This window comes from Mesoplodon mirus (genome assembly GCF_964341445.2).
Source record: "Mesoplodon mirus genome assembly, chromosome: 12".
NCBI classification, from domain to species: Eukaryota; Metazoa; Chordata; class Mammalia; order Artiodactyla; family Ziphiidae; genus Mesoplodon; species Mesoplodon mirus.
Genome location: NC_138988.1, coordinates 95,209,568 through 95,233,293, shown reverse-complemented (window position 1 = coordinate 95,233,293; position 23,726 = coordinate 95,209,568). Strand labels below are relative to the sequence as shown.

The 23,726-nt window shown below is 47.5% G+C and overlaps 1 protein-coding gene across 1 annotated transcript; it reads left to right on the top strand.

Annotated features, from left to right (window-relative positions):
• The first annotated feature begins 6,731 nt into the window (after positions 1-6,731).
• LOC309813417 (large ribosomal subunit protein eL42) lies at positions 6,732-7,237 on the top strand. The gene has a single exon (XM_082638280.1). It carries the CDS (start codon positions 6,803-6,805, stop codon positions 7,121-7,123), a length of 321 nt encoding a protein of 106 aa, XP_082494406.1. The 5' UTR covers positions 6,732-6,802; the 3' UTR covers positions 7,124-7,237.
• Positions 7,238-23,726: the final 16,489 nt, after the last annotated feature.

Sequence of the window (23,726 nt, the reverse complement as noted above, 5' to 3'; positions counted from 1 at the left end):
CCTACCCCATCCACCCCGCCAGTGTCCAGCTTGTAAGCAGAGCTGGGGGCACCTTCCCAGTGCCCATGCTCTGGGGACACAAGGGCAAGGCAACTCTCAGCGCACTGAAGCCTGCTGCGTGGTTTCCCCACCAGGCGGTCTCCAGGTGGACACACACCCCCTTCCCTCCCATGTGCCTCCAATCCTGCGTCCGCCCAGCACCTTGCACCCCATCCTCCCCGGGCCTGTCCTTAAATCCCACACCCCGTGGAGGAGAAGGGATGAGGGAAGACAGCAGCGCAGCAAGCAACCTCAAACAAAGCCAGGCAAACTGCGCTCCGACCCCCGTGGGGCGGCCAGATGGCCCTTCCTCTGCCTGGGAACACGGTTCCCTCAGAGAGCCGCAAGCTCCGAGGCAGTGAGCGCGCCTGCCCAATTCCAGCAGGGCTGGAAGACCTCGGTGCACCCGTGCTCCTCTGGACACTCAAAAAGCTCAGAGCCGTTTGTTTGCCTTTGCTCAATCTCCCCTTTTTTGCCACCAGGACAGTGTGAAGTCTGGAAATCTGTGCTCAGCACAAGACAAAACAGAGAGAGGAAGAAGCCAGCACAAAATGCTTTCTCCAGCGCGCTGCCTGGGGAGCCAGGCCTTGACTTTGACATGTGCTGGAGGTGCGGTGTCCAAAGTAAACCTTTGAACTAATTTTTTGGAACCTCCAAAAAGACCTTGCACATCAAAGGGGGATCTGATCCCTGCTCCGTGCGTTGCAGGCATGGTGAAGCATTTTGCATGAATCAACTACCTTCTGAAAAAGAAAGGAAGCCCAAACTCAAAGCACATTGACAGCCCTTGGACCCAAATGTGGCCCCGAGCACATGCTCACCACATGGCTGTCCCCCCCCACCCCCATTCAGTGGAATCAAACCCTCCAGACACGCCCCGGGGTCCCCCATCGCACAGCAGTCATCGCAGGGCCTCTCTCTGCAGCCTCCCAGTTCAGGATACAATGGGGCCACTTGTGGGAGCAGCCTCGTGCCCCTCGCCATGCCTACCTCAAGGGAGCCCGTGTGAGCTCGGACACCAGTCATGAGGGCAGCCCTGCAGGGCCGCCCCCCTCTCCCCCAGACGCCAGTACAGGATGCAGTTTGGGGCTGAACAGGGAGTCCTATGTGAGCTCCCTGGCACCATGCCCAGACAGCCACATCTTCTGCCGGCACCAGCACGGATGGGCACAGCAGAGAATTCCAGTCCCTGAAAGGAGGCAGAACAGGGAATGTATCCTCAGTCTTGAGATTCTTCTGCCTTCTGCCCTCCTGGAATTAATTCAGTTCACCACAGGCAGCTATGGTGATCAGCAGTGGATGAGCTGAAACTCAAGAGGCCACAGTTGCCCCAGCAGCTCCTAGAAACTGTAAGATATTTTCTTCTGGACCAGCCTGAGGAGGAAAGCATTTTCAGGCCCTTACCGACCAGCTGTGCTATCTACAGCCCCACAGCTGGACCATCATTGGAGGGCAGCAGGGAGTGGCCCTGGGAGGCCACTTGTGTCCTTTCCAGCCCCTAACAGCTTCAACCCACTAACAGCTTTCAAAGAGCTGGGAAGATATCCGACCTTATCTTTTCACTGGAGGCACAGGAAACAGTTTGGGGGACAAGATGCTATCGTCTTGGCAACTGTCTTTTTTAAAGTCATTTTCTCTGGTAAGCAACGTTCTAGGTTCAGGAAAAGGAAAAGGGGTTTAAGACTGCTCATGTAACCTGATAGGTAAGAATTTTAATTAGCAGCTCAAAAACTGCCCACATTCTGTGTTTTTAATTAATAGGCACAATTTCTGTTGAGTTCTACTTCAATAGGAGCTATATAAAACCAATGAGTGGGTGACATTATTCCATTCAAAAAAGAACTATAAGAAGAAAAAGAGCTGAATTAGGAGGTACAGGCAAGACGAATGAACTGTTTCTCTGGGCTCTTCTGTTATAAATAAACATTGTTACCTAACACCTCTTGCTGGAAACCCTTCACCCCATGACCAACCCATCCCTTGAACCCTTGAACCATTTTAACACCTTGACATTTTGACCCTGGAGTCCAGACACTGGGGATCCCAGCCAGATACCCTCATTCAGAAAAGACTGATGGAGTGTGCTCTATGCCCAGCACCAGGCAGGTACCAAGGATGCTGAGATGAAAGAGCTGGTCCCACTGTCCAAGGAGCTCATAGTCTTAGAGAACATAATCAAATAAGAAAAAAAAATGCTGTACGACTGGACTATAAGCATGCTGAGCACAGAAAGGCTGTCTTATTCTTGCATGTGCACAATCCAAGCAAGGTCCAAAGAGAGTAGGCAATTATCAGATGTTTGTCAAGTGAACACAGGGTGAGTAACAGGTGCTCCGTGTGTACAGCAGGGGCACAAAGGAGGGATGACCAACTCTGCTAGGGTGGGGTTTACCCAGAGGTCAGCTACCTGGTGCACAGAGGCAAGACCACCCCAAGAGTTCTCCACGTTCTAACTGCTCAGAACCCAAGCAGACCCCTTGTGAAATATTTTGATTATTATCCACAGGGAGAGAGGTGAAACCCTGAAGCTGGGTCTTGAAGACCAAGTGGGAGTTTCCCCAACAGAAAAGCTGGGAAGGACATTCCAGATAGAAGAAGCAAGATGGACAAAGGCAAGGAAACCCGAAAGGTACCAAACAAGTTGGGGCGTTCTGAAGAGGGAGGCTGGGCTGACACACACAGGAGCCGATTCCTGCAGGGCCTTGTCTACCGCACGCAGGCATGCAGCCTTCACTGGAAGTCTTCGATCAGAGAGAGACCTGACTGAACCACTTTGATGAGCAAAGAGACACATCTGGGAAAAGACCAGTTCAAAGAGCTTGGAGATGGACAAGTAGAAAGATATGAGGGGTTGGAACGAAGGCACTGGCAGTGGGTTAGAGGGGATCCATGACTAATGGGGGTATTTGGGAGGTAGGCTGTCCTCAGACAAAACTTAGGAGACTATGAGAGGTGAAGGATGAGAAAACAAGAGTTTAAAATAACTTCCGTCCTTCTGGTTTCGGTAACTGGGGAGATGGTGGTTCTACTAAGATGACAGGACACAAAGGAGCCCAGGAAGTCTGGGGCAAGGAAACGATGAACTTCTCATGGTGAATGTTGTTTTTGCCATGACAGATGGAGCAATCCAGAGCAGGTTGTAGAGTTCCAAAGCTCAGGCAGAGGATCCGTCCTGGAGAACTGGACCTCTACTGGTCTAGGATTTGCATGGGGTTTTCTTCTACTGTCTTGTGCAAACACAGACACACACAGACACTCCCTCCAAAAAAATTCCGGATGTCATCTCTGATAAGAACATTTCCATGTTTGAGATAAACCTGACACTAATTCAGAAGACACCACAGAGAGCGGTGCATAGAAAGGGGCTATGACACTGACGAGTTCGTTATGACAGAGCAGACTCCAGCAAGACTTCCAAATAGGGAGAAATGTTCAAGCTCCATTTCTCGTATATGTTCCAAAGAGCTCAGAAAGAAACCTCAGTGCTCTCGGCAACCTCAAGGAACCTTTTCTCCCTTTAAAAAAGAAAGAATGATTTAAAAAAGAAAGAAAGAAACCTTCTTAGCACACATCATCAAAGCCTTAGTCTCTGCTCAGTTGCTCAATCAACCTGAAGCACACAGTGATGGTCCCACCAGACATCTACCTGTTGAATTCTAAAGAAACCCTGAACAATCAACAGACGGACTACCTTATGATCTCCTTCCCTTTCGATATTCTTTTCTTATAATCCTGGTTTCCCCAAGAACCAAGCAAGTCTTACTAAAACTTCACATCAATTAACCTACCACAGATTCAACAAATCCACTCCTATCTGGAGCACACTGGAATTTCCAGGTGGAGAATAAAACCCAGGAAAAGATCCAAACCTATATGGTTATAGCACAGCCAAAGGGATCTTCACGATCACCCTGACCTTCCACCAGATCTGCCTAGAGATTAAGTCCGTCCTATGAGTCTCATTTTAGTACCTGACTGGGGCTCAGAGAGAATAAGCAACTTCCATGAGATGATACAGCAAATTGGCTTTAAGAATTCCCAATTACAATGGCCAGGAATCCCTGTCATTTTGAGAAGGGAGATCTAGGCATCCCTGTGAAGAGGGCAGTCTGTATAGGTATTACTGGACCCTAAGGCCAGATCAGGTGAGATGCCCAGAAAGAGGCACAGTGAAGGGTTTACAAGATCTTGTGTGTTACAAATGTTAGTTGATACTCATTATTTGCGGTAGTTACAGTCTGTAAAATTACTGGACCATTGCTCCTAGGGGAAATGCAAAGTTAGGTTCCTGAGAGCCTCTGATCACAGCATCAACCGGTTATCAACTAATCAATACAGAACCTTGTTTTATGTGTGTTTCTGCTTAAAGACACCTCATTCAATATATATTGTTGGGCTTCCCTGGTGGCACAGTGGTTGAGAGTCCGCCTGCCGATGCAGGGGACACGGATTCGTGCCCCGGTCCGGGAAGATCCCACATGCCGCGGAGTGGCTGGGCCTGTGAGCCATGGCCGCTGAGCCTGTGTGTCCTGAGCCTGTGCTCCACAACACGAGAGGCCACAACAGTGAGAGGCCCATATACCACACAAAAAAATATATATTGTTGATTTGTTAACACTGAACTCACGGCCAACAGCCTTATAGCTCATGCCTGAATGAAGATTCTCTAACACATGTATTTAAGTCACAATCACAGCCTTCTTGCACTTAGCAACACTAGACATCACTTCAACACTACACTAGGGGACCATTTTAAACAGTAAAATCACCAAGAAAAAGCACCAAAATGTGGGAAATGTGGCACTAAACAGACCACGAGAAGGAAACTTGTTCACAGTACGAGAGCTGAAACCAGAAGGCAGAGCGTGGCCTTGTTCAGTCTCAGCTAGAAATCTGTGCGTTGGGTGACTCAAATTTTTCACCACTCTGTGCATGTCCACAAATGACTGTGAAAGTACTATAATTATTGATTTAGGGGTTATAAATAGATTTTAGCCAGTAGGTGAATTCGCAAATACAGAGCTATGAATAACGAGGATCAACTGTAGGTTGTACTGCAACTCTTTCCTGTAACCCAGCTATTCTGCAGGGAATTTGGGCTAGATGTTTAAACACGTCATCATTTAAGTTCAAGGTCATTCAAGCCACTTTCACTTGGGGGAGGGGATTTTAGTATATTCTTACAACAAAAATTAAAATGAAGAAATGATCGGCAGGGTTATTTTTAAAATGCAGTCTATTCTAAATGGTTGTGTCTGACAAATTAATGCCTTTAACTTGCAACACTGATATAATGCAATGCAACTGGCACTAACCATAAGCTAATTTTTTAATATTAATTCATAGATCACCACAAGCAGTATGGTCTGGAGGAGAAACACAAGTTTTCAGTTATATGTCAATCATCTTTTACTTTATCTGGATCTTTCTGTGCCTGTGACCTCATTTGGAGAGAATCCCAATGTCTATATTTGAACTCCTTTGAGAACATGTGGCTCCAGCAGATGATTTTCCTGATCCTCCCTGTGATGGGCTCATAAGTGAATATGATCCAGGTCTCTTCAAGGGGTCGGTCACTCCCTTTCTAGTTCACAATGCAATTAAGGGAACCTATTATTCTATCCTCTGGGTGACGAGCAACAGAGGCCCTAGGAAGGAAGGAGGCCAGGACACAGTAAAGGAGCAGGTTAAACAAAAGCCACAGTTCAGACTGTCCTTCCAGGCTGTGTGATCTGCCCCAAGTCACTTTCTGTCTCCGGGCTTCAGTTCCCTCAACTGGAATTAGAAGATGTCTTAGATCAGTGGTTGGCAAACATTTTCTGGAAAGATTCAGATAGTAAATATTTTAGCCTTTATGGGTCAAGAGGCAAAACCAAGGATATCTGTAGGTAATTGTTATAACAAGAAAGAAAATTAATGTCCACAATTTTTTTTCAACCATTTTAAAATGTAAAAACCATTCTTAGCTCATGGGCTGTACAAAAATAGGCAGCGGACTGGATTTGCTCATTGGGGTGTAGTTTGCTGACCCTTCTTTAGATCCCATCAGGGCTGCCCAGCAGAACTTTCTGTGATGATGGAGATGTTCTCTACCTGCACCATGGCTATTGAACACTTGCAATGTGGCTAGGGTGACAAGGGAATTGAATTGTTAGTCTTATTTCATTTCAATTAATTTAAATTGAAATAGGCACACAGAGCTAGTGGCTAAGCACAGCTTCAGACCTTTCCTCCACTTCCTCAGGCCCTAATACTTCACGGTTCCACAGATCGCTGCCTTCAAGAGCTTCTGTTTTGTGAAGTTGGCAGATGCGGACAAGCTTTGAAGATTTTGCCCTCGTTGATTACTTTGGCCTGCACTGACTTTCTCTGCTCTAGTTTTCTACCATGTCTCTAGTCTGCCATATCCATTCTAATGCTGAATTCCAAACTGGGCAGGGAGGTACCACAAGGTGTCCCAACAAACTCAAGGGATGCTCCAGAACATTTTAAATTTGAAGAAACCACACCATACTCAACATTTATCTATCTATACTAGTGCAAATGACTACTAGCGCAACATCTATAAAATAGTTCATACACAATGACTAGTTTGTAGCTTCATCATTAGATAGAGCTACATTCCTTTTGATGAAGTCATATCTTTGCAAAGTTGGGTTTTCAACAGTGATCAAAAGCAAGGCATGGAGGCGTGAGGAGAACGAAGCAGGAACGTGGACTCTGGTTTTCCAGTTTTCATTGTGAAGACACCTCTACTGCAAAGATGGTCAATGTACCTAAAACCCGAAGGACTTTCTGTAAGAAGTGTGGAAAGCATCAGCCTCACAAAGTGACCCAGTATAAGAAGGGCAAAGATTCCCTGTATGCCCAGGGAAAGAGGCGCTATGATCGGAAGCAGAGTGGCTATGGTGGGCAAACAAAGCCTATTTTCCGGAAGAAGGCTAAAACCACAAAGAAGATCGTACTGAGGCTTGAATGTGTTGAGCCCAACTGCAGGTCCAAGAGGATGCTGGCCATTAAGAGATGCAAGCATTTTGAACTCGGAGGAGATAAGAAGAGAAAGGGCCAAGTGATCCAGTTCTAAGCTTTGGGAATCTTTTGTTCTTCTATTTTTGAGAGCAAAATGTTTAAGTTATAGAAAAATTGCCTGTATGAGAATAAATACAGTGATATTCTTAATCAAAAAAAAAAAAAAAAAAGCAAGGCATGCAGTGCTGCCTTCGTTCACTTGCATTGCTATAACAAAGTCCCATAGCCTGGGTGATTTATAAGCAACAGAAATGTACCACTCACAGTTTTGGAGGCTGGAAGTTTAAAATCAGAGCGCTAGCATGGCTGGGTTCTGGTGAGAGCTCTCTTCCAGGTTACGGACAGCCAACTTCTCATATTGTCTTCACATGGTGGAGTGAGAGAGCTCTCTGCAGCCTCTTTTTATAGGGGCACTAATCCCACTTAGGAGGGCTCCACCTTCATGACCTAATTATCTCCCAAAGGCCCACCGCCAAATACCATCACACTGGGGATTAGGGTTTCAACATATAAACTTGGGCAGAGAGGGGGAGAGAGGACATAAACCTTCAGTCCATTGCAGGTGCCCAATCTGATTCCAAGATTTTCTTAAAGTACAACTTCTTTGATCCCTTTCTTTCTCTCTACCTCAAAAGCTGTGCCTCTCAGTTTTTCTGATTCACAAAGCTCAGCAACTTAACTTGACAAAATTCCCACTACCAATGAGTCCTGACAAGAACTAGATGAACTTTCTCTGCCAAAATCTGGCTGAGGCAGATTTTGCCTAAGGCCTACGAGAAAACTTTATTGAAGTATTTGACAAATGTAAACTGGGGTCCCTTAGCTTGTCATCAGGAGCATCTGTTTGTTTTATTTTTAGAGGCTTTAGGAGAAGCTCTTATTTTGTTTGTCTCTTCAATGGTTAACCCAGCATTTATTCCTGCTTTTGGAAGGACTGGAGAGAAGCCTGGTTCTGATACTGATCTACATTCTCCCTGCCAGGGAATAAGAGCCCATTACATGATCCTCCCTGCCGGCGAGCTGCCCTCTCTCCACTTGACCTGCAGACACAGTAAGTTAAAAAAGTGACCTGCAGTCTTTATGATGTTCTTTCCAACTCCCAGGTTTCCCTGGTGTCTGGCTGCTGCCTGCATAAAAGGCAATGAACCTAAACCATTAATATTTTTTCTATGTTGACTATGGGGGGAAAACTGGGATACAGAGCAAGTGCCTACAGGAAAATATATATATAGTCTGTGCCCTGTTTGTCTCTAGAACCTTCATCAAGAACCTGAAATCCAAGGTTCGAGCCATGTGAGGGGTCACCTCTGCCAACTACTGAGGCAGTTCAAGGGCTTTGTCCAGTTTCGTGGGGAAACGCCTACAACTAGGGCTGCCGTCGCATTCTACCCCCCACCCAAGAGAGTGGGCCACACACAAAACCTTTCACCATGGGGTCAGGTTTTTGGATATTCTGGCTTCCAACCTACAATTTCCCTTGGCTGAAATTCAGCCCACTTTACTTAGTTACTCTCTACTCTTTCATCCTGGGGGAAAAAAATCTCTCTTTTCCACTGAAAACAAAAGAAGATCATAAGATCTATTTTACCAAAAGTAAAAAACTCAAGTCCTATTAAAACACTTCTGAATTTTGGCAAAACCCACTGATGGGCTGGTGGTGGCAGAGTGTGTCAGGGGAGGTATAAACCCAGCAGATTCCTTCGCTACAAAAACAAAGTGCTTATATTTAAAAAGCTAAAGGAAAGCTAGATGACCTTCTCACTCTGAAATTTCACGATTCTGTGGATAGTTCTGAAGGATTTCATAGGCTCTCTTTGCTACATGATGGTGGACAAATTCTATAAATTTCTTTTCCTTAATTTGGCTCAATTTAGAAATCTACTATGGGCCCAGAAATATGTTAGGTGCTAGAGATATAAAGATGAGTAAGGCCCAGTCCTTGTCCTCAAGTAATTCAAAGAAGAGGAAGGAAACAGATGCATAAAAAATAACTCTAGGGCTTCCCTGGTGGCACAGTGGTTGAGAGTCTGCCTGCCGATGCAGGGGACACGGGTTCGTGCCCCGGTCCGGGAAGATCCCACATGCCACAGAGTGGCTGGGCCCGTGAGCCATGGCCGCTGGGCCTGCGCGTCCGGAGCCTGTGCTCCACAACGGGAGAGGCCACAACAGTGAGAGGCCCACGTACCACACACACACAAAAAAAAACCCTCTAAATGTCCTCCAAGAACAGGGCAAGGGAGTCAAGGAGCTCTAAGGAGAAGATGTTGCCTGGAAGATGGAGCACAGTTCTCCTGGAGCATCGGGCACCACGGAAGAGCATCTCAGGAAGAAGAGAAGCATGCACATGGCATAGACACGTAAGATGCATTCAAGTAAAAGCAAAGGTTAGCCTTTCTCAGCCTCTTATCTCCCAACTCTGCACTTCCCCCTCCAATCCATTCTTCACTCCAAGTCAGAGCCATCTTCCTAAAATGCAATTCTCTTAAAACCCCTTGGTAGCTACGCTTAGCATGGTTTGAAATGCACTCCATAATCTGACCACTCCTCATCTCTCCAGCCTCAACTTAATCACCCAACCAGTCCTCCGTGCCACCACTCTGTTCCCACCACGGAGCCTAGCCAACTCCACCTGCTCTTCCAGGACGACTTCGCTTAAGGGTGCCTCCAATAAGAAGTCTTTCCTGACGTCCAAGGCTGTTTTAGGTTTTTCTCTTAAGCATCCCTGAGTATCCTGTAGCACACATAAGACTGTTGTATTATAATGTCTGTGCCCCCCACAGGACTGTCCGCTACTTAAGGTTAAGTACTCAATAAATACTTGTAGAAGGAAGAAAGGAGGGAGGGAGGGTGAGAAGAAAGAATAGAATCCTGGAAACATCTCAAATGTAAGAAATAAACTAAAGACGAACTAAAAGTCAAAGAAAAAGTAATGAGAATGATGGGGGGAAAGAATGGTATCATGGGAGCAAAGGAGAAGAGAACTTTGAGTTGGAGTCTCTTCTTATTGTAAAAGAAACACTCTATAGAAATCAGGTAGCTAATGATTAAAACTGGGTTCTTTGCCCTTTTTTTGTGCCACGGGCCTCTTTGGCAGTATGGTGAAACCAATGGGCCCCTTCTCAAAATAATACTGTTAAATATATAAAATACAATATATATGATAAATTACTTATATTGCAATACAGTTATTGAAATATTAAAACATTATATTATGGTCATATATGTGCTTCTTTATTAACGCATTAAGTAACAAGATCCAGCAGTAGGTCCAGAAACCATTGCAATTTCTCAGGAGCAATGAAAGATACCACACTTCATGATATCTACCATAACTGTAATGTGAAATTGAAATATCTAGGGATATTATTAATACTACTGTGGTTTATTCCCTATACTCATAGCTGAAAGAAATGCTAAATTTCAGTTAATGGTTAGTACTTTCCCCACCAGAATTCACAGACCCCAACCAAGTCACCGAATTGGTAATGAGGTCCTAGCTGACCTTTTGCCTGAGCAGTTCCAGGCAAGTGGAAGGGGCAAAAGCCAGAGTGAAAATTAAGTGACAAACGAATGAGAGTTGAGAAAAGGGAGGACATGGTTATAGGCTCCTCTTTCCAGATGTTTTTGTGGCCAAAAGAATGAAAAGGCTTGGAGTAGCTTGAAGGAGAAGAATGTCCAGGGGACATAGCAACAGAACAGGCCCTCTCCTTGGGACCCAAAAAGTAATGTCAGGAACAAGGCTAAATCACTGTTGGAAGTAGTCCCCACATCGTGAATAAAGGGCAATAAATCAGGACACGGAGTTATAAGCACTGTTTTTACTAGTGTAGGGAGATGGTGAAGATCTGTACAGGCTTAGAGGCAGAATTGCAGGAAAGAAGAGACAGTCAATGCCAGGGGATTCTTTTTCTCTGAAAAATAGCTATCATTGTTTGGAATAAAACAGATAATGGGCTGAGTTTGGAGTTAGTCCGTGATTTCCACTCTCCATGTACTGCTGATTATAGAAAGGACCATAAAAAGAATTCTTCTAGTCTATGGGGAAGATAGAGTCTCCCAGAAACCTGCTCCAGATACAGCTTTACTTGTACAGATGTGAAATGGTCTCAGGGCAACAAAAGTTATTTAACCTAATCTTTTTCTGGGTCAAGATTGAATACTTTCAATAGCAGTTAATGTCTGAGGCATCAGATGCTAAAAGAAAAGAATGTGTATATGAGAGACAGAAACAAAATTCAAGAAAATGGCAGGACAGACCCAACAGTTACTAAACACAGAACATAACTAAAACAAAAATAAAGTTTGGGTTTCTTAATAACCACCCTTTTTGAGCCAAAGGAAAAAAAAACAAAAAAGGCTCCTGAAATCCGATGAGCTGTACAGTAGGAGCCTTCGGAGAGTTTGGGGAGAAAGTGAACAGAAGGAAAGCTGTGCAGATATGCAAATACCCTATTCAAACCCAAGCTTCGCTTTTCCTGCAACTGAGGGTAATTAAGTGGTTAGAGAGCTGCCTTTGAGCCTCTGTTCCTAACAAACAATCGAGGATTTGTTGGCTAGTTGACTTCATCCGGCCTAAGCCAGATCAAGATAAATCAAATTAAATGTCCACTGACACAAAACCCAGAGCCTGTGTGACACTGGGAGCGACTATACAGCCTCTGTGGGTGTGCAGCTCTGTACCGCGACTGGAGCTCAGGTGCTGCTAGACATGAGACTGAAAGAACAATTGCACCCACCTGTATTCCTCACTGGACCTCGTTTATTATGCCTCCCTGTGCAAAGAGCCCAAAGCCCTTTCCAGAAGCGACCTCCGTTAGCCTCACCCACACCTCCGTGAGCCCCCCCAGCCGGCAGCCAGACTGTCTCATCAGCCCACGTTCCAACCCCAGAGTGAGTGGGGGGAAAGGAATATATTCAAGGTCACCCAGCAGGTGGAGGCCAAGCCTCGGGTAACACTAACCCCTAACCTTGGGTCTTATCTGTCACAGCACTATTTATCTCAACCTGCAGCCAGGGAAATAGCATTAAAAAGAGCGCTATTCCAAGAGCGTTCAAGGTCGTCCTCTGTGGGACCAACCTGGAGCTCTCCGAGAAGCTAACACAGGGTTTAAGGGGAAAAGATCATATTTTCCAAACCTAAGTGCTTAGGGTTCTAACACCCCACCTTCTAGCTGCGTGGAATAAACTAACTCTGGATTCCTGGAGACAAGATGAATTGAACACAGTATAGAACCCAGAGAGTTACACGCTTCTAAGGAGTATGAGACTCCGTCAACCACCAGCTTTGGGGTAACTCCAGATCTCGGGGAGCAAGTCTCCAGCGTAGGGCAGCTGTGCTTTGCGCCAAAGAGCCCCCTCGGAACCGTGGCAGCTCACCGGGGAGATTAATGAGCGCCCTCCAGCACTCTCTGCTCCATTTCTGACCAGGGTGCTCTGTGAAAAACCCAAACCAAGTGAAGCTTCTGCCCCGAAGAGTGTGGCTCTAGGCGCGGGGAAACGGAGCCGGGCCAGCCTGCTACCCGGCGGGGCCGCAGGAGGAACTTTCCCAGGCTGGGCACGGACACTGGTTTCCAGGCCAGAGGGTACCCCGTGAGCAAGCCCTGCACTCTGTCCTACCTGCCCGCCACAGGTTTGCCCTGGGCCCTGCCCAGTAACTATTTGACGCGGGCCCACAAACAGTCTGATTCTCTCCTGTCAAGAGCGCAGCTGAGAGAGGACGGGAAGGGCCTTGGGTGGGGGCAGGTGTCTGCACTCACCTCGGGGGTCCACCTTCTAGCGTTTTCTCCCCTCCGGCTCCGTGGCGAGCTTCCCCCTCTCAGGGAGTCAACCAGAGGCCTCGTACCCGGAGCCCCGCCCCCAACGCCACCGGCGCCTGCGCACCCCGCGCTCCTTCCCGGAAGTACTAAGAACCGCGCTGCTTTTTTTTTTTTTTTTTTTTTTCCCCCCCGCGGTACGCGGGCCTCTCACTGTTGTGGTCTCTCACGTCGCGGAGCACAGGCTCCGGACGCGCAGGCCCAGCGGCCATGGCTCACGGGCCCAGCCGCTCCGCGGCACGTGGGATCCTCCTGGACCGGGGCACGAACCCGCAGCACGTCCCCTGCATCGGCAGGCGGACCCCCAACCACTGCGCAATCAGGGAAGCCCAAATTTTTTTTTTTTTTTTTTTTTTGCGGTACGCGGGCCCCTCACTGTTGTGGCCTCTCACGTCGCGGAGCACAGGCTCCGGACGCGCAGGCCCAGCGGCCATGGCTCACGGGCCCAGCCACTCCATGGCATGTGGGATCCTCCCGGACCGGGGCACGAACCCGTGTCCCCTGCATCGGCAGGCGGACTCTCAACCACTGCACCACCAGGGAAGCCCCTTAAGAACTTCTTTAGTTCTTAACACGTGTCATTGAATCCAAGAGTCCAGTGGGCAAAGGGAACCCTTCTTTCACCATCTGTTCTTGTGAAATAAAATGAGACATCTACGAAAGGATGGCTGAACATGCTTTATGAGATCCTTTTTAAAGAAGAGATGGGGGCCTCCCTGGTGGCGCAGTGGTTGAGAGTCCGCCTGCCGATGCAGGGGATGCGGGTTCGTGCCCCGGTCTGGGAGGATCCCATATGCCGCGGAGCGGCTGGGCCCGTGAGCCATGGCCGCTGGGCCTGCGCGTCCGGAGCCTGTGCCCCGCAACGGGGGAGGCCACAACAGTGAGAGGCCCGCATACCGCAAAAAAAAAAAAAAAAAAAAAAAAAAAAAAAAAAAGAAGAGATGGGGGTGGGAACCTCCACATCACCAAGAGAGCTCTTTGCCTGCTTCAGGCTCCTGCCAAGTCCAGCATCCAGTCACCCCTGGAGGCCACCACCACGGCTTCTCTGCTCGGCTCCCACGGGGGCCCGAGGGCCGTGAGGAAGAACGGGTCACGCGCAGCTCTGCTCCCAACGCGAGACGCCCGTCCAACAGACACCCCCCTGCTGCCTTGCAACCCTTCGATTCCTGCCCATCTCCCTTCCGCCCCGCATCCCCCGGGGGCTCCGAAGCTCCCTCCACACCTTCTACCCTTGCCTCCAGCTCCAGCCTGCTTCTCTCTGCTGACCATACCCATTTTGTCTTGTGTCCCTCCAGCCCAAGAAGTACAGAAGACTTCCTCCACTCTTAAGACAGCCACCCCTCCTTTAGCCCCCTAACACCCAACGGACTTCACATCCACGACCATTCTTTCTCCACACCTTTATTCTGACCCTTTCTACAGCAGTTGCCTTTCTGCCCGGAACCATATCATTCTTCCCCTCCTAGGGTATAGGCATGGGGAGTTCCCTTTGAACTGCTTCACCTCCCTCCTTCTCAGCCAAACTTCCAATCTCCCCTACCTTACATTTCCTTAGCACTCATTTCTTCCTTACCCTAGGCAGTCTGGCCTACACAACACAGCGGCCCTGAAACCATGCTCTCCCAAATGTCAGCAGTAATGCTCAACCACATCCAACAGCAACCTTTTCTCATTTCTCATTCACCTTTAACTCTCTGAAACATTTCACACTTTGGTAACAGCCACCCCACCCCCCAGGTGTCCCCCATTTTGATTTCTACGGCACTCTGCCCTCCTGGGTTTAACCCCCTCGGTGTTTCCCTTCTGTCTCCTTTATGGGTCCTCTTCCAAAGGTGGGAGGAGGATGAGCCATCCCCAAGGCTCGTATTATTCCTCATCCTTGTACTTTTCTCAGTAGCCCATTGATCCTCACTGCTAACAGGACAAAGTACCAATTCATTATCCTAGCCTTTGAGGTCTTCCACATGACCCTACCCAGCCCACCTTATCTCCAACCAGGCTGCTGGCCTCATCCCTGGACCACAGGCTTTGATCAAGTCCAAGGCTCTACCTGGACCACATCCCTTCTACATTCCTCCTCTCTATCCAAATTTTACTCCTATTTCAAAGTCTAGCTAAACTCTCATCTTGTGTCACTTGTATTATTAACACAAAGAAAACCGGGAAGGTATCTTTACTCTTGTAAATCTCCTCAAAGCCTATGGTAGATATACGGAAGCCTAACAAAGCCAAGCAAAAAAGGTATTAAACAATTTATTTAATAAATATACTTAATCTATGCATCCTTTTGTCTTGACCAGCACAGCAACAAGCAAAATGTGGGACATAGTTTTTCTTCAAATATTGCTTACTTTGCAAACATTAGTGATCATAAAGTCTATCATTATATATTACAGTTTTCATTTCATAGGTTTAGGTTGACAAATTCAGTACTAAATAGACCAATTTGTTCCCTCTACTTCTTGGGATTAAGGTAAGTGGTCATTAGCTAGTGGCAGTGTTTCACACTTGACTACATGGCCTAAATGGATGGCTTTGCCATCAATGTAGTTTATCTGAAATGGTGATAAGCAGACTTTTCCTATTTTACAAAATAGAGCTCTTTGTTAAAGCATCTAATTGTAAACACCCAGTAACATCACACCAAACACTGTGTTTAAAAGACAACACTGGGCTTTCCTGGTGGCACAGTGGTTGAGAGTCCTCCTGCCGATGCAGGGGACGCGTGTTCGTGCCCCGGTCTGGGAAGATCCCACATGCCGCGGAGCGGCTGGGCCCGTGAGCCATGGCCGCTGAGCCTGCGCGTCCAGGGAGAATATCTAGAGGTGAGGCCTGAGAAGTAGCGAGGAGACAAAGCAAGTGGGGCCTCCTAATCCATGGCAAGGATGTTGCCTTCATGAGCTGGGAAGGCACAGGAGAGTTTTGAGCTCACCTTTTCAAAGACTCCCTCCGTCTATTATATGGTGTGGGGAGGAGGGACTGGTTAGGAGGCTAAGGTAATAATAATATGATGATGATGACTTGGACCAAGGTGGCAGCTGAGGACATGGTAAGAAACAGCAAGCTTCCAGAAATATTTGGGAAGCAGAGAGAGCCCTATTACTGTTAGCATTATTACGCCTGTTTCACAAATGAGGAAACGAAAGGTAGAGTAACCTACCCAAGATGATATAGCTCGTACCCTCAGAGCCAGAACTCAACGCAGGGTTTGACTCCAGAGCACATCCTCTTCACCTCACTGCCCTACTGCCTGACTTTTAAAATCTCTGAGCTTCATAAGTCAGAAATTTCACAGGTCAAACTGTCCCAACTCTACCCTGATCCATGTACACATAAAATAGAAATAGGCCAAGCCCCAGCCCAGTATCAGTTCAGCAGACTGTTGAAGGAGCACTGTGCCCTCGTGCCTTAAATAACCCCTCCCCTTTATGTGACTCAAAGCCGCGCTCTTGGCTGTGGACAAGCTCTTGGCCCCGGCCACAGCAGGCGTGACTAATTCCCCAGGATTGCCTAAACTCTGGGTGAATGGTTCTTCTCTGTTGAGGAGGCGGCCAAACAATTCCTCACAACTGATGACCTAAAGAGATCAGAATGACAACGTCACAAAACAGTCCTAGAGGAGACTTACGAAACCATATGTTTTTAAGTGTTCAAATAATTTTATCGTCACCTGCCACCCGGGAAGTTAAAAAGTGAGGCTGGGAAAGAAGATTTCCACGAACAATTTCCATGAATTGGAGAGTTTTCACTCTCTTACTCTACTTGGAATTTTCTCGCTCATCAAAGTTTACATTGTGATCCAGTGATGATCCAAATGTTTGTGCGGGTGCTTCTTAGAAGAAATGTGTATATACAAAGGCCCTGACACAAAAGAACACATCACTGTGAGTAATCGGATGGTCATGACCTTGATGCACTCCGTTTTGAAATTAGAAAAAAAAATTTTTTTTCTTATTAAACTCTTGTTAAAATTCTCTAACATAGGGCTTCCCTGGTGGTGCAGTGGTGGAGAGTCCGCCTGCCAATGCAGGGGACACGGGTTCGTGCCCCGGTCCGGGAAGATCCCACATGCCACGGAGTGGCTGGGCCCGTGAGCCATGGCCGCTGAGCCTGCGTGTTTGGAGCCTGTGCTCCGCAATGGAAGAGGCCACAACAGTGAGAGGCCCGCGTACCGCGAAAAAAAAAAATTCTCTAACATAAAATAGTTTTCATTAAAGAAACCAAGACCCCTTCCCCAGATTTCAAATTTCCTATCAAAGACAAAAAGGCCTTCTTTGACTCAATCTCTCTTTCTCTCTCTCTCTCTCTTTTCTTTCCAAAACAGAGGACTCCAAGATTTTCAGCTGCAAAGCCTTGGAGACCCCTGAGGTTCAACTGTTAAGAACACCAATTTCCGACTGAGGAATCACATGCAAAGAGTGAAGGATAACTGACATCACAATTTATTGCCCCAAAAACAACCTTCTCAACTCAAAGCAAAACCGTAAGTATTGGTGAGAAAGACACTGCCTGTTAACTGGCTGTGAAAGAGTGATTTACAATGCATTTTCCCTCACAGTAGAAGGCCTCTTGGCAGCCACAAATACAGGTTTTGTGCATTCAGAAGCAAAGCTTAGACGAGCAGAAGAGAGTAAAAAGGATATTCCGCATGGGAAGTGTGCCCTTTTCCACCACATTTATTCCATAAGGTCACAGCACTAAGAGCTCTTGGAAAATTTCTCATTAGGAAAACAAACTTTCACCATGATAAGAACAAAAACTGAACACTTTTTTTTTTTCTTCTTCTTTTTTTCCTCTTAAGTAGTTTCATATCCATTGAAATCTCCTGCCCGGCACTTACGGCTTACAGGAAGATAGCCTTTGCACAAATGAGGAAAATGCTAATACAATTTTAAGCCACAGAATGACATGACCTAACGTTGCCAGAGATAGATGATGTAAAAGAGCATTAAATTCTTGTATCTGAGGGAGCTGTCGAGCCTTACAGCTAAAACAACACTGTAAGATAAGCAGGCGTCTAAGAGGATGCTTTCCTGACATCACCCGGACAGAGGTTAGTTCAAAGAGATTGCGGGAGGATCTGGGAAATCAAAAGGGTGGAAGGACAGAAAAGGAATCTGGAGGAGACAGAAACTCGCCCAGTGACCAGACCTTCCGAGGAACTGCCTAGTAAGAAGCTCTACCCTTCTTTCCTACAGTCCCCCACCCACCCAGGTCACAGATTCCTGGAGCGCGCTGGCGCGGGAGCCCACTGAGCCTTCTCCCCAGACCTGGAGAGCTTCTAACATGTTTGCCTTAGTTCTTCCAATCAACACAGATGCCCCCGATGCAGAAGCATAGGACTCCTTTCCCTCCTAAGACAGACATGGTCTCCCAATAGGATTCATCTTTGGGAATTCATCCATTTTAGGACTACTGGGACATGGCTGGATGTGAAGAGAAAAATGGGTGTAGACGACAATTTTCTTCACAGAGTTTCTTTAGCAGACGTGAGTGTGTATAACCACAGAGTGAAAAGGTATGGAATCCAGAACAAAATGAAAGGTAGGGTTCAAATGCAGTCTGTCTTTAAGCAAGTAACTTAAACTCTGGGTCTCACTTGTTAAATGGGGTTGGAATAGCTCTATCAAGGGCTTGCTGTGGGTCTGACAGGAGGCTCTTTATCCCAAGCACCTGGCACAAGGCACCACTGAGTTGGGACTCAATGCATGGGGGGTGCCTCCCGTGCTGAATCGCCTGAGTTGATCCCCCTAAACCCAGACGTGGGGTCAATAGGACTGAGTATCCATTGGCTATGCTGACTGTGCTGAGGCTAAGAATGAGAAGAAAAAAATACATGTATCTAAGGAAAAGAAATAGATCGTCCCCTGTCAAGAGGACTAGATTATATAAAGGGAGAGGGAGATAGCTGACAGCCCATCAGCACAACAACCATGGGCCCTGACCATGCACAGGGTTGCCACCCAAAGTACAGGATGCCCAGTTACCTCTGAATTACAGGTAAACAAGGAATAATTGTTTAGTATAAGTATATCCCAAATATACATATGCTAAATTTTATTTGCTGTTTATCTGACTTTCAAACGTTCCTGGGCACGCTGCTTTTTTTTTTTTTTTTGCGGTACGCAGGCCTCTCACTGCTGTGGCCTCTCCCGTTGCAGAGCACAGGCTCCGGACGCGCAGGCTCAGCGGCCATGGCTCACGGGCCCAACCGCTCCACAGCATGCGGGATCCCCCCAGACCGGGGCACGAACCCGTGTCCCCTGCATCGGCAGGCGGACTCTCAACCACTGCGCCACTAGGGAAGCCCACACCCTGCATTTTTATTTGCTAAATCCAGCAACCCTGAGCACCCAGTGCATTGGTCCACCAAAGCAATTTGGAAAGAGATCCAGAAAATTGTTTGGAAAGTCAGAAAAAGAGAAACTCAGGCGGCCCACCATCCACTTTGCACACATTGACCCCAGGATGTTGCCCCCCCATTCCTAGGCAGGATCAAGTGTCTGAGGAATGGAGAGTCTGTCTTCCACTAGTCATTTCCAGCAGGCAGGGAGTTAAGGACACAGGTTTCATCATCATTGCAGCATCACTAAGCCTCCCAGGGACCCGGGACACAGCTCACGTTCCACAGCAAGAACCTGGGCTTTCTGCACTCAGATGATTGCTTTTCTCTAGACAACGTATTGCATTTATCCTAATTGCTATGTCTCTTCCCACCTGAGGATATTAAGTAACACCCCCTCCCCCCAAACCTCATCGGGTCCTAGGCTGGTCCTCCCGTCACCCAAGAGATAAACCACATCTGCAAGTTGTCAGTAGCAATTCCCCTTTCCCCAAGGCCTGTCCTTCAGGCTAAGCTGAGGAGGGTGTGAGAGACGAAGAAAATCACATCGGAGCAATGAGGCCTTCCATCGAAGGTCCACAGTCATGGGCTGAATGGACACACAGGAGAAGGCCTTGGAACGCTGCAAGGGCAAAGTGCATATGAATACACCGTAGACAAAGTCGATTTGAAAAAACTCAGCCTTCGGTCCTCTAGGCCAAGGGGAATGTCCCACTGTTTGTGACATGTTCGGACCTCCCCCACTCAATAAACATAGTCCTGGGGAGCTGAACCCAGGACTGGTGCAGGACAAAGAAACCCAGGGGCCCCAGCAGCAAGCTAAACAGTGGTTTGTTAGCTGTGAAGAAAAGACCAACTCTTGAATTTCCTCCTTCCTGCTGTGGGAATACATCGTTGATGGAGCCCATCCCATCACCCACGACCCACACACATCACAGAGCGGAAGACGCCAGTCTGAGAGTCAGAGGAGGAAGGTACAGGGAGGAACTTGCAAGGTCAAAGTGACCACCTGGGGAAGTCTGATGACTTGACACGTTTACAGCATTCTTAGCCTGTCTGGAAGGAGTAGAAACAGAATGAAAGGGGGGTGGGGGTGGCATCGGAGGGCTGTGGAAAGAGAAGGGCCATAAACTTGAGAGCACCTCCTGGAGTTTTACTGAACGGCCTGCAATCTCCTGGGGCACAAGTTAAGAAAAGGCAAACGGGCAAGGAACCAGCCAGCCAAATACAAAGGGAGAGGAGTGTGGAGGAGAGGTTAATTGTGGCCGTCAGAGATGAGTGGTTACACAGGGAGCTTCATTTAAAATTAACGAGGCATTGGTGGCATTTTATAGGTTGTGGTCGGAGCAGAATGGAATGGCTCCTTGGAAACTTTTCCTGACCAACCCCTTCAGGCCAAATACACAGACACGGGGTCTCCACGCCAAGAAGCACAAAGGGACACGGATGCCAAGAGCCAAGGAAAGGAGAGGGGTCCCCTCCAATGAGCACGGGCCAGGGCCAGTCCAGGAGAGGTCCTGGGGGAAGGAGAGGCCATGAGGCCCTAAGGATCAGCATGCTTGAAATTTGAAGCTGAACCTCTTGCTCTGCCCTGAGATCACATGCAAGAAAGAAAACCCCAACACCAGCTGAGTCTGAGCTTCTTCAGCTTACTAGCCCCACCCTCAGATGTAGAAACAGTGTGAACGGGGGAGGAAAGATGCTTCTTGCACTCACCCAGGCAGTGCCAACAATTTGGCATGGATGCTGCTAGAATCTAAGTTGGGATGGGGGTGGTGGTGAGGGTGGACAAGCCTCTTGGTGCCTCTATCAGGATGATCCTAAATCATAAAACAGGCTGAAAGTTGCCTCCCCTGAGAAGACTCCCCTAAAGTGCAGGTGGAGGGAATTGCTTTTTCCTTGGTGCATTTTGTTCAAATTTCTATCATCTTATTTTACAGATTTTAATAAAATTGTCTGTAGGTAATGAAAAGACAGAGTGAGGTTCTAAATATGGTAACTAACCAGAGATGGGGATGAACCAGAAAAGAGGGAGGACTCTGGGGAAAACAAAATGCACACATCCTAAAGCTGCAAGCTCAGAAGGGAAGAGCATCATGGTAATGGGAAAGACCTCCAGAAATATTCCAGTGGAACTGGGAGCCTGGAATTGCAAGCACTGGGCTGGGGAATGAAAGAAATGAAACTGAAATAAAAAGACAAGGTGCCTATCTCTTCTTATAGGATCAAAGTTTCCCAACACCTGGAAATAGAGGCTCATAAGACTGTCAGGAATCAGAAATCATGAAACATTCACAGCCTCATCTAGCCCCAAATGCTTTGGCCCTAGCACCGAGATGTCTAAAATTGTAACTAACTGTTTACCAGTTGATTTCTCATCAAATCCACCTTGTAAAGAAACCTGAAATAGTGGGGGGAAAATACTGACATGAACCAACCAGCTCATCTTTTTCCTCTCTAAAGAAAATAGCTTGAAGAGTGTTCAGGTAATACCCACAATCGAGAGAACAGGAAACGAGTTGTTCTGAAGAGACATCGGAATTCAAAGTAAAACTATAGATACAAAGGACTAAATTCCGAGCTGCATACTGGTCAACCTTTCTTCTCCTAGGAAGACTCCTCTATCCTCTAGGACTGCTTTGGAGATTTCAAGCACAGACCCAGTGGCCAAAAAGCCATCTTCCTCTTTATTCAGTTGTTGTTCCATCCGCACAAAAATATACACGTTTTGAACCTCCAGGGTAAGGAAAGAATGTCTCATATATCTTTTGCAGACTTCCCTGCTTCTTAATAAAGGGTAGGCTTATAGTAGGTATTCCAGGCCACATGACCAAGGCACAATGAGGACGGGGAAGATAAGCAATTCAGGACTATTATTCAGAGTGTAAAGCTGAAAGCAAATAGGAGTTGGATGGAGAAGGGCGATACAGGCCACTTAAAAGGCTTTGTCTTAACTCTGTAAGAAATGGGGAGCCATTAAGGAGTATCAGGGAAGGAGTCCTGAGTCCTTCAGCTCAGAGAGATGATTCTGCAGAGGGTAGATGGAGGGCAACCAGCCTGGAGGCCACTGTAATAGGACAGGCACTGGCTGATGAGAGCCTGAGCTGGGCCCTGCAGTACAAGGGAGGAGGGGGAGGGGAGTGAAGGTTGTGTGGCACTGGACTAGGCACTGCAGGGGACAGTACAGTGGATCACACAGTCCCTCCCTTTGGGCTCTGGGGAGGGGCCTGACTGAGTTGCTGGGGATCCACATGCCATCATTAAGTTGGTTGGTTGACCTCGGAAGCCAGACTCACCTTGTGGGTAAAAAGTGGCACTTTCTTCTTAAGCAAGCAAATGTCCCCATTATCCACCATGTTGGGCCATAAAGAGGAAATGAGAGAGTTCAGACTTGGGGAAGGTATCAAAGAGAAATTGCACCCAACATCTGCTTAAAACAGCAAGACAGATTTTATTCGAGCTACTGCAGGAGGGGAGAGAGACTTCAGTGTAGAACTGAGCTCGACTCTAACTACGGCAAAGACAGCCGGGGATTTATAGCCCGTGGGCAGAATGAGGGAGTCGGTGGTTGGAAACTCGCTAAGAGGAACTTGATTAGGTATCAAGGGGGGGGCGGGATTCTCGCTCAACTGGGCTCAGCAGGCCAATGAGGAGGCTTCGTCCCGGAGAGTGTTCCAAGGAGCCTGACTGGAGTTTGGTCAACGTGCTCTGCTCTGCAGGGCAGAAAGGCCCACTGGAAGGGCCCTAAGACGACTCCACCGATACGCAGAGGCAGCGGGGAGGAGGTAGGTGGGAATCTGCTGGAAACTAAGCAAGGACCTGAAGCCAGGTTCAGGGCCTCTGAACCCTGAGAGAATCCACTGCTGGGGGTGAAAGGAAAACGTGAATGTGGAAAAGTGAGCATAAGCATGGAACATTTCATGATAGAAAAAGAGCCCAACAGAGAAGAGCAGCCAAACCAACAAGTGTTGATTCATGTGTCAGGTTTAAAGGACAGGAGCCCACCAGGAGAATTTGTGGAACAAGCTGGCAGTCACTGGGGATACCCACGGTCTCTAAGCGGAATCCTGAAAGAGTCAGTGAACCTCTTGCCTCTGGATGTAAGGGGGGTCTCAGAGTGATTGTGGATAGACCATTACAAGAAATGTGACCTTACTTTATTCTCTAAACCGGTGAGGTAGGCCATTCTGGCTACTACGGACTTTATCTATATAAATGTCCTCTGTTGCGGGGACCAACTCTACTAAAACAGATTAGAAATGTTTTTGTTTGGGGGATGGGAGAAAGCAAAGTTAACCTGAGCTCAGAGAAATATTTCCAACTGGGGAACCCAACAGATTCCTTTGTCCACCCAGACCCCTGAGATCAACAAAACAGGGCTTGCCCAACTTGCCCTCTTCCAACTTTCTGCCAGAGAAAGCTAAACTTACAAGCTAAGAGCTCGGCTTGATTCAATTCAGCATGTTAAAAATCCCTCCCCCACTCAATTCCCAATTCCTCTT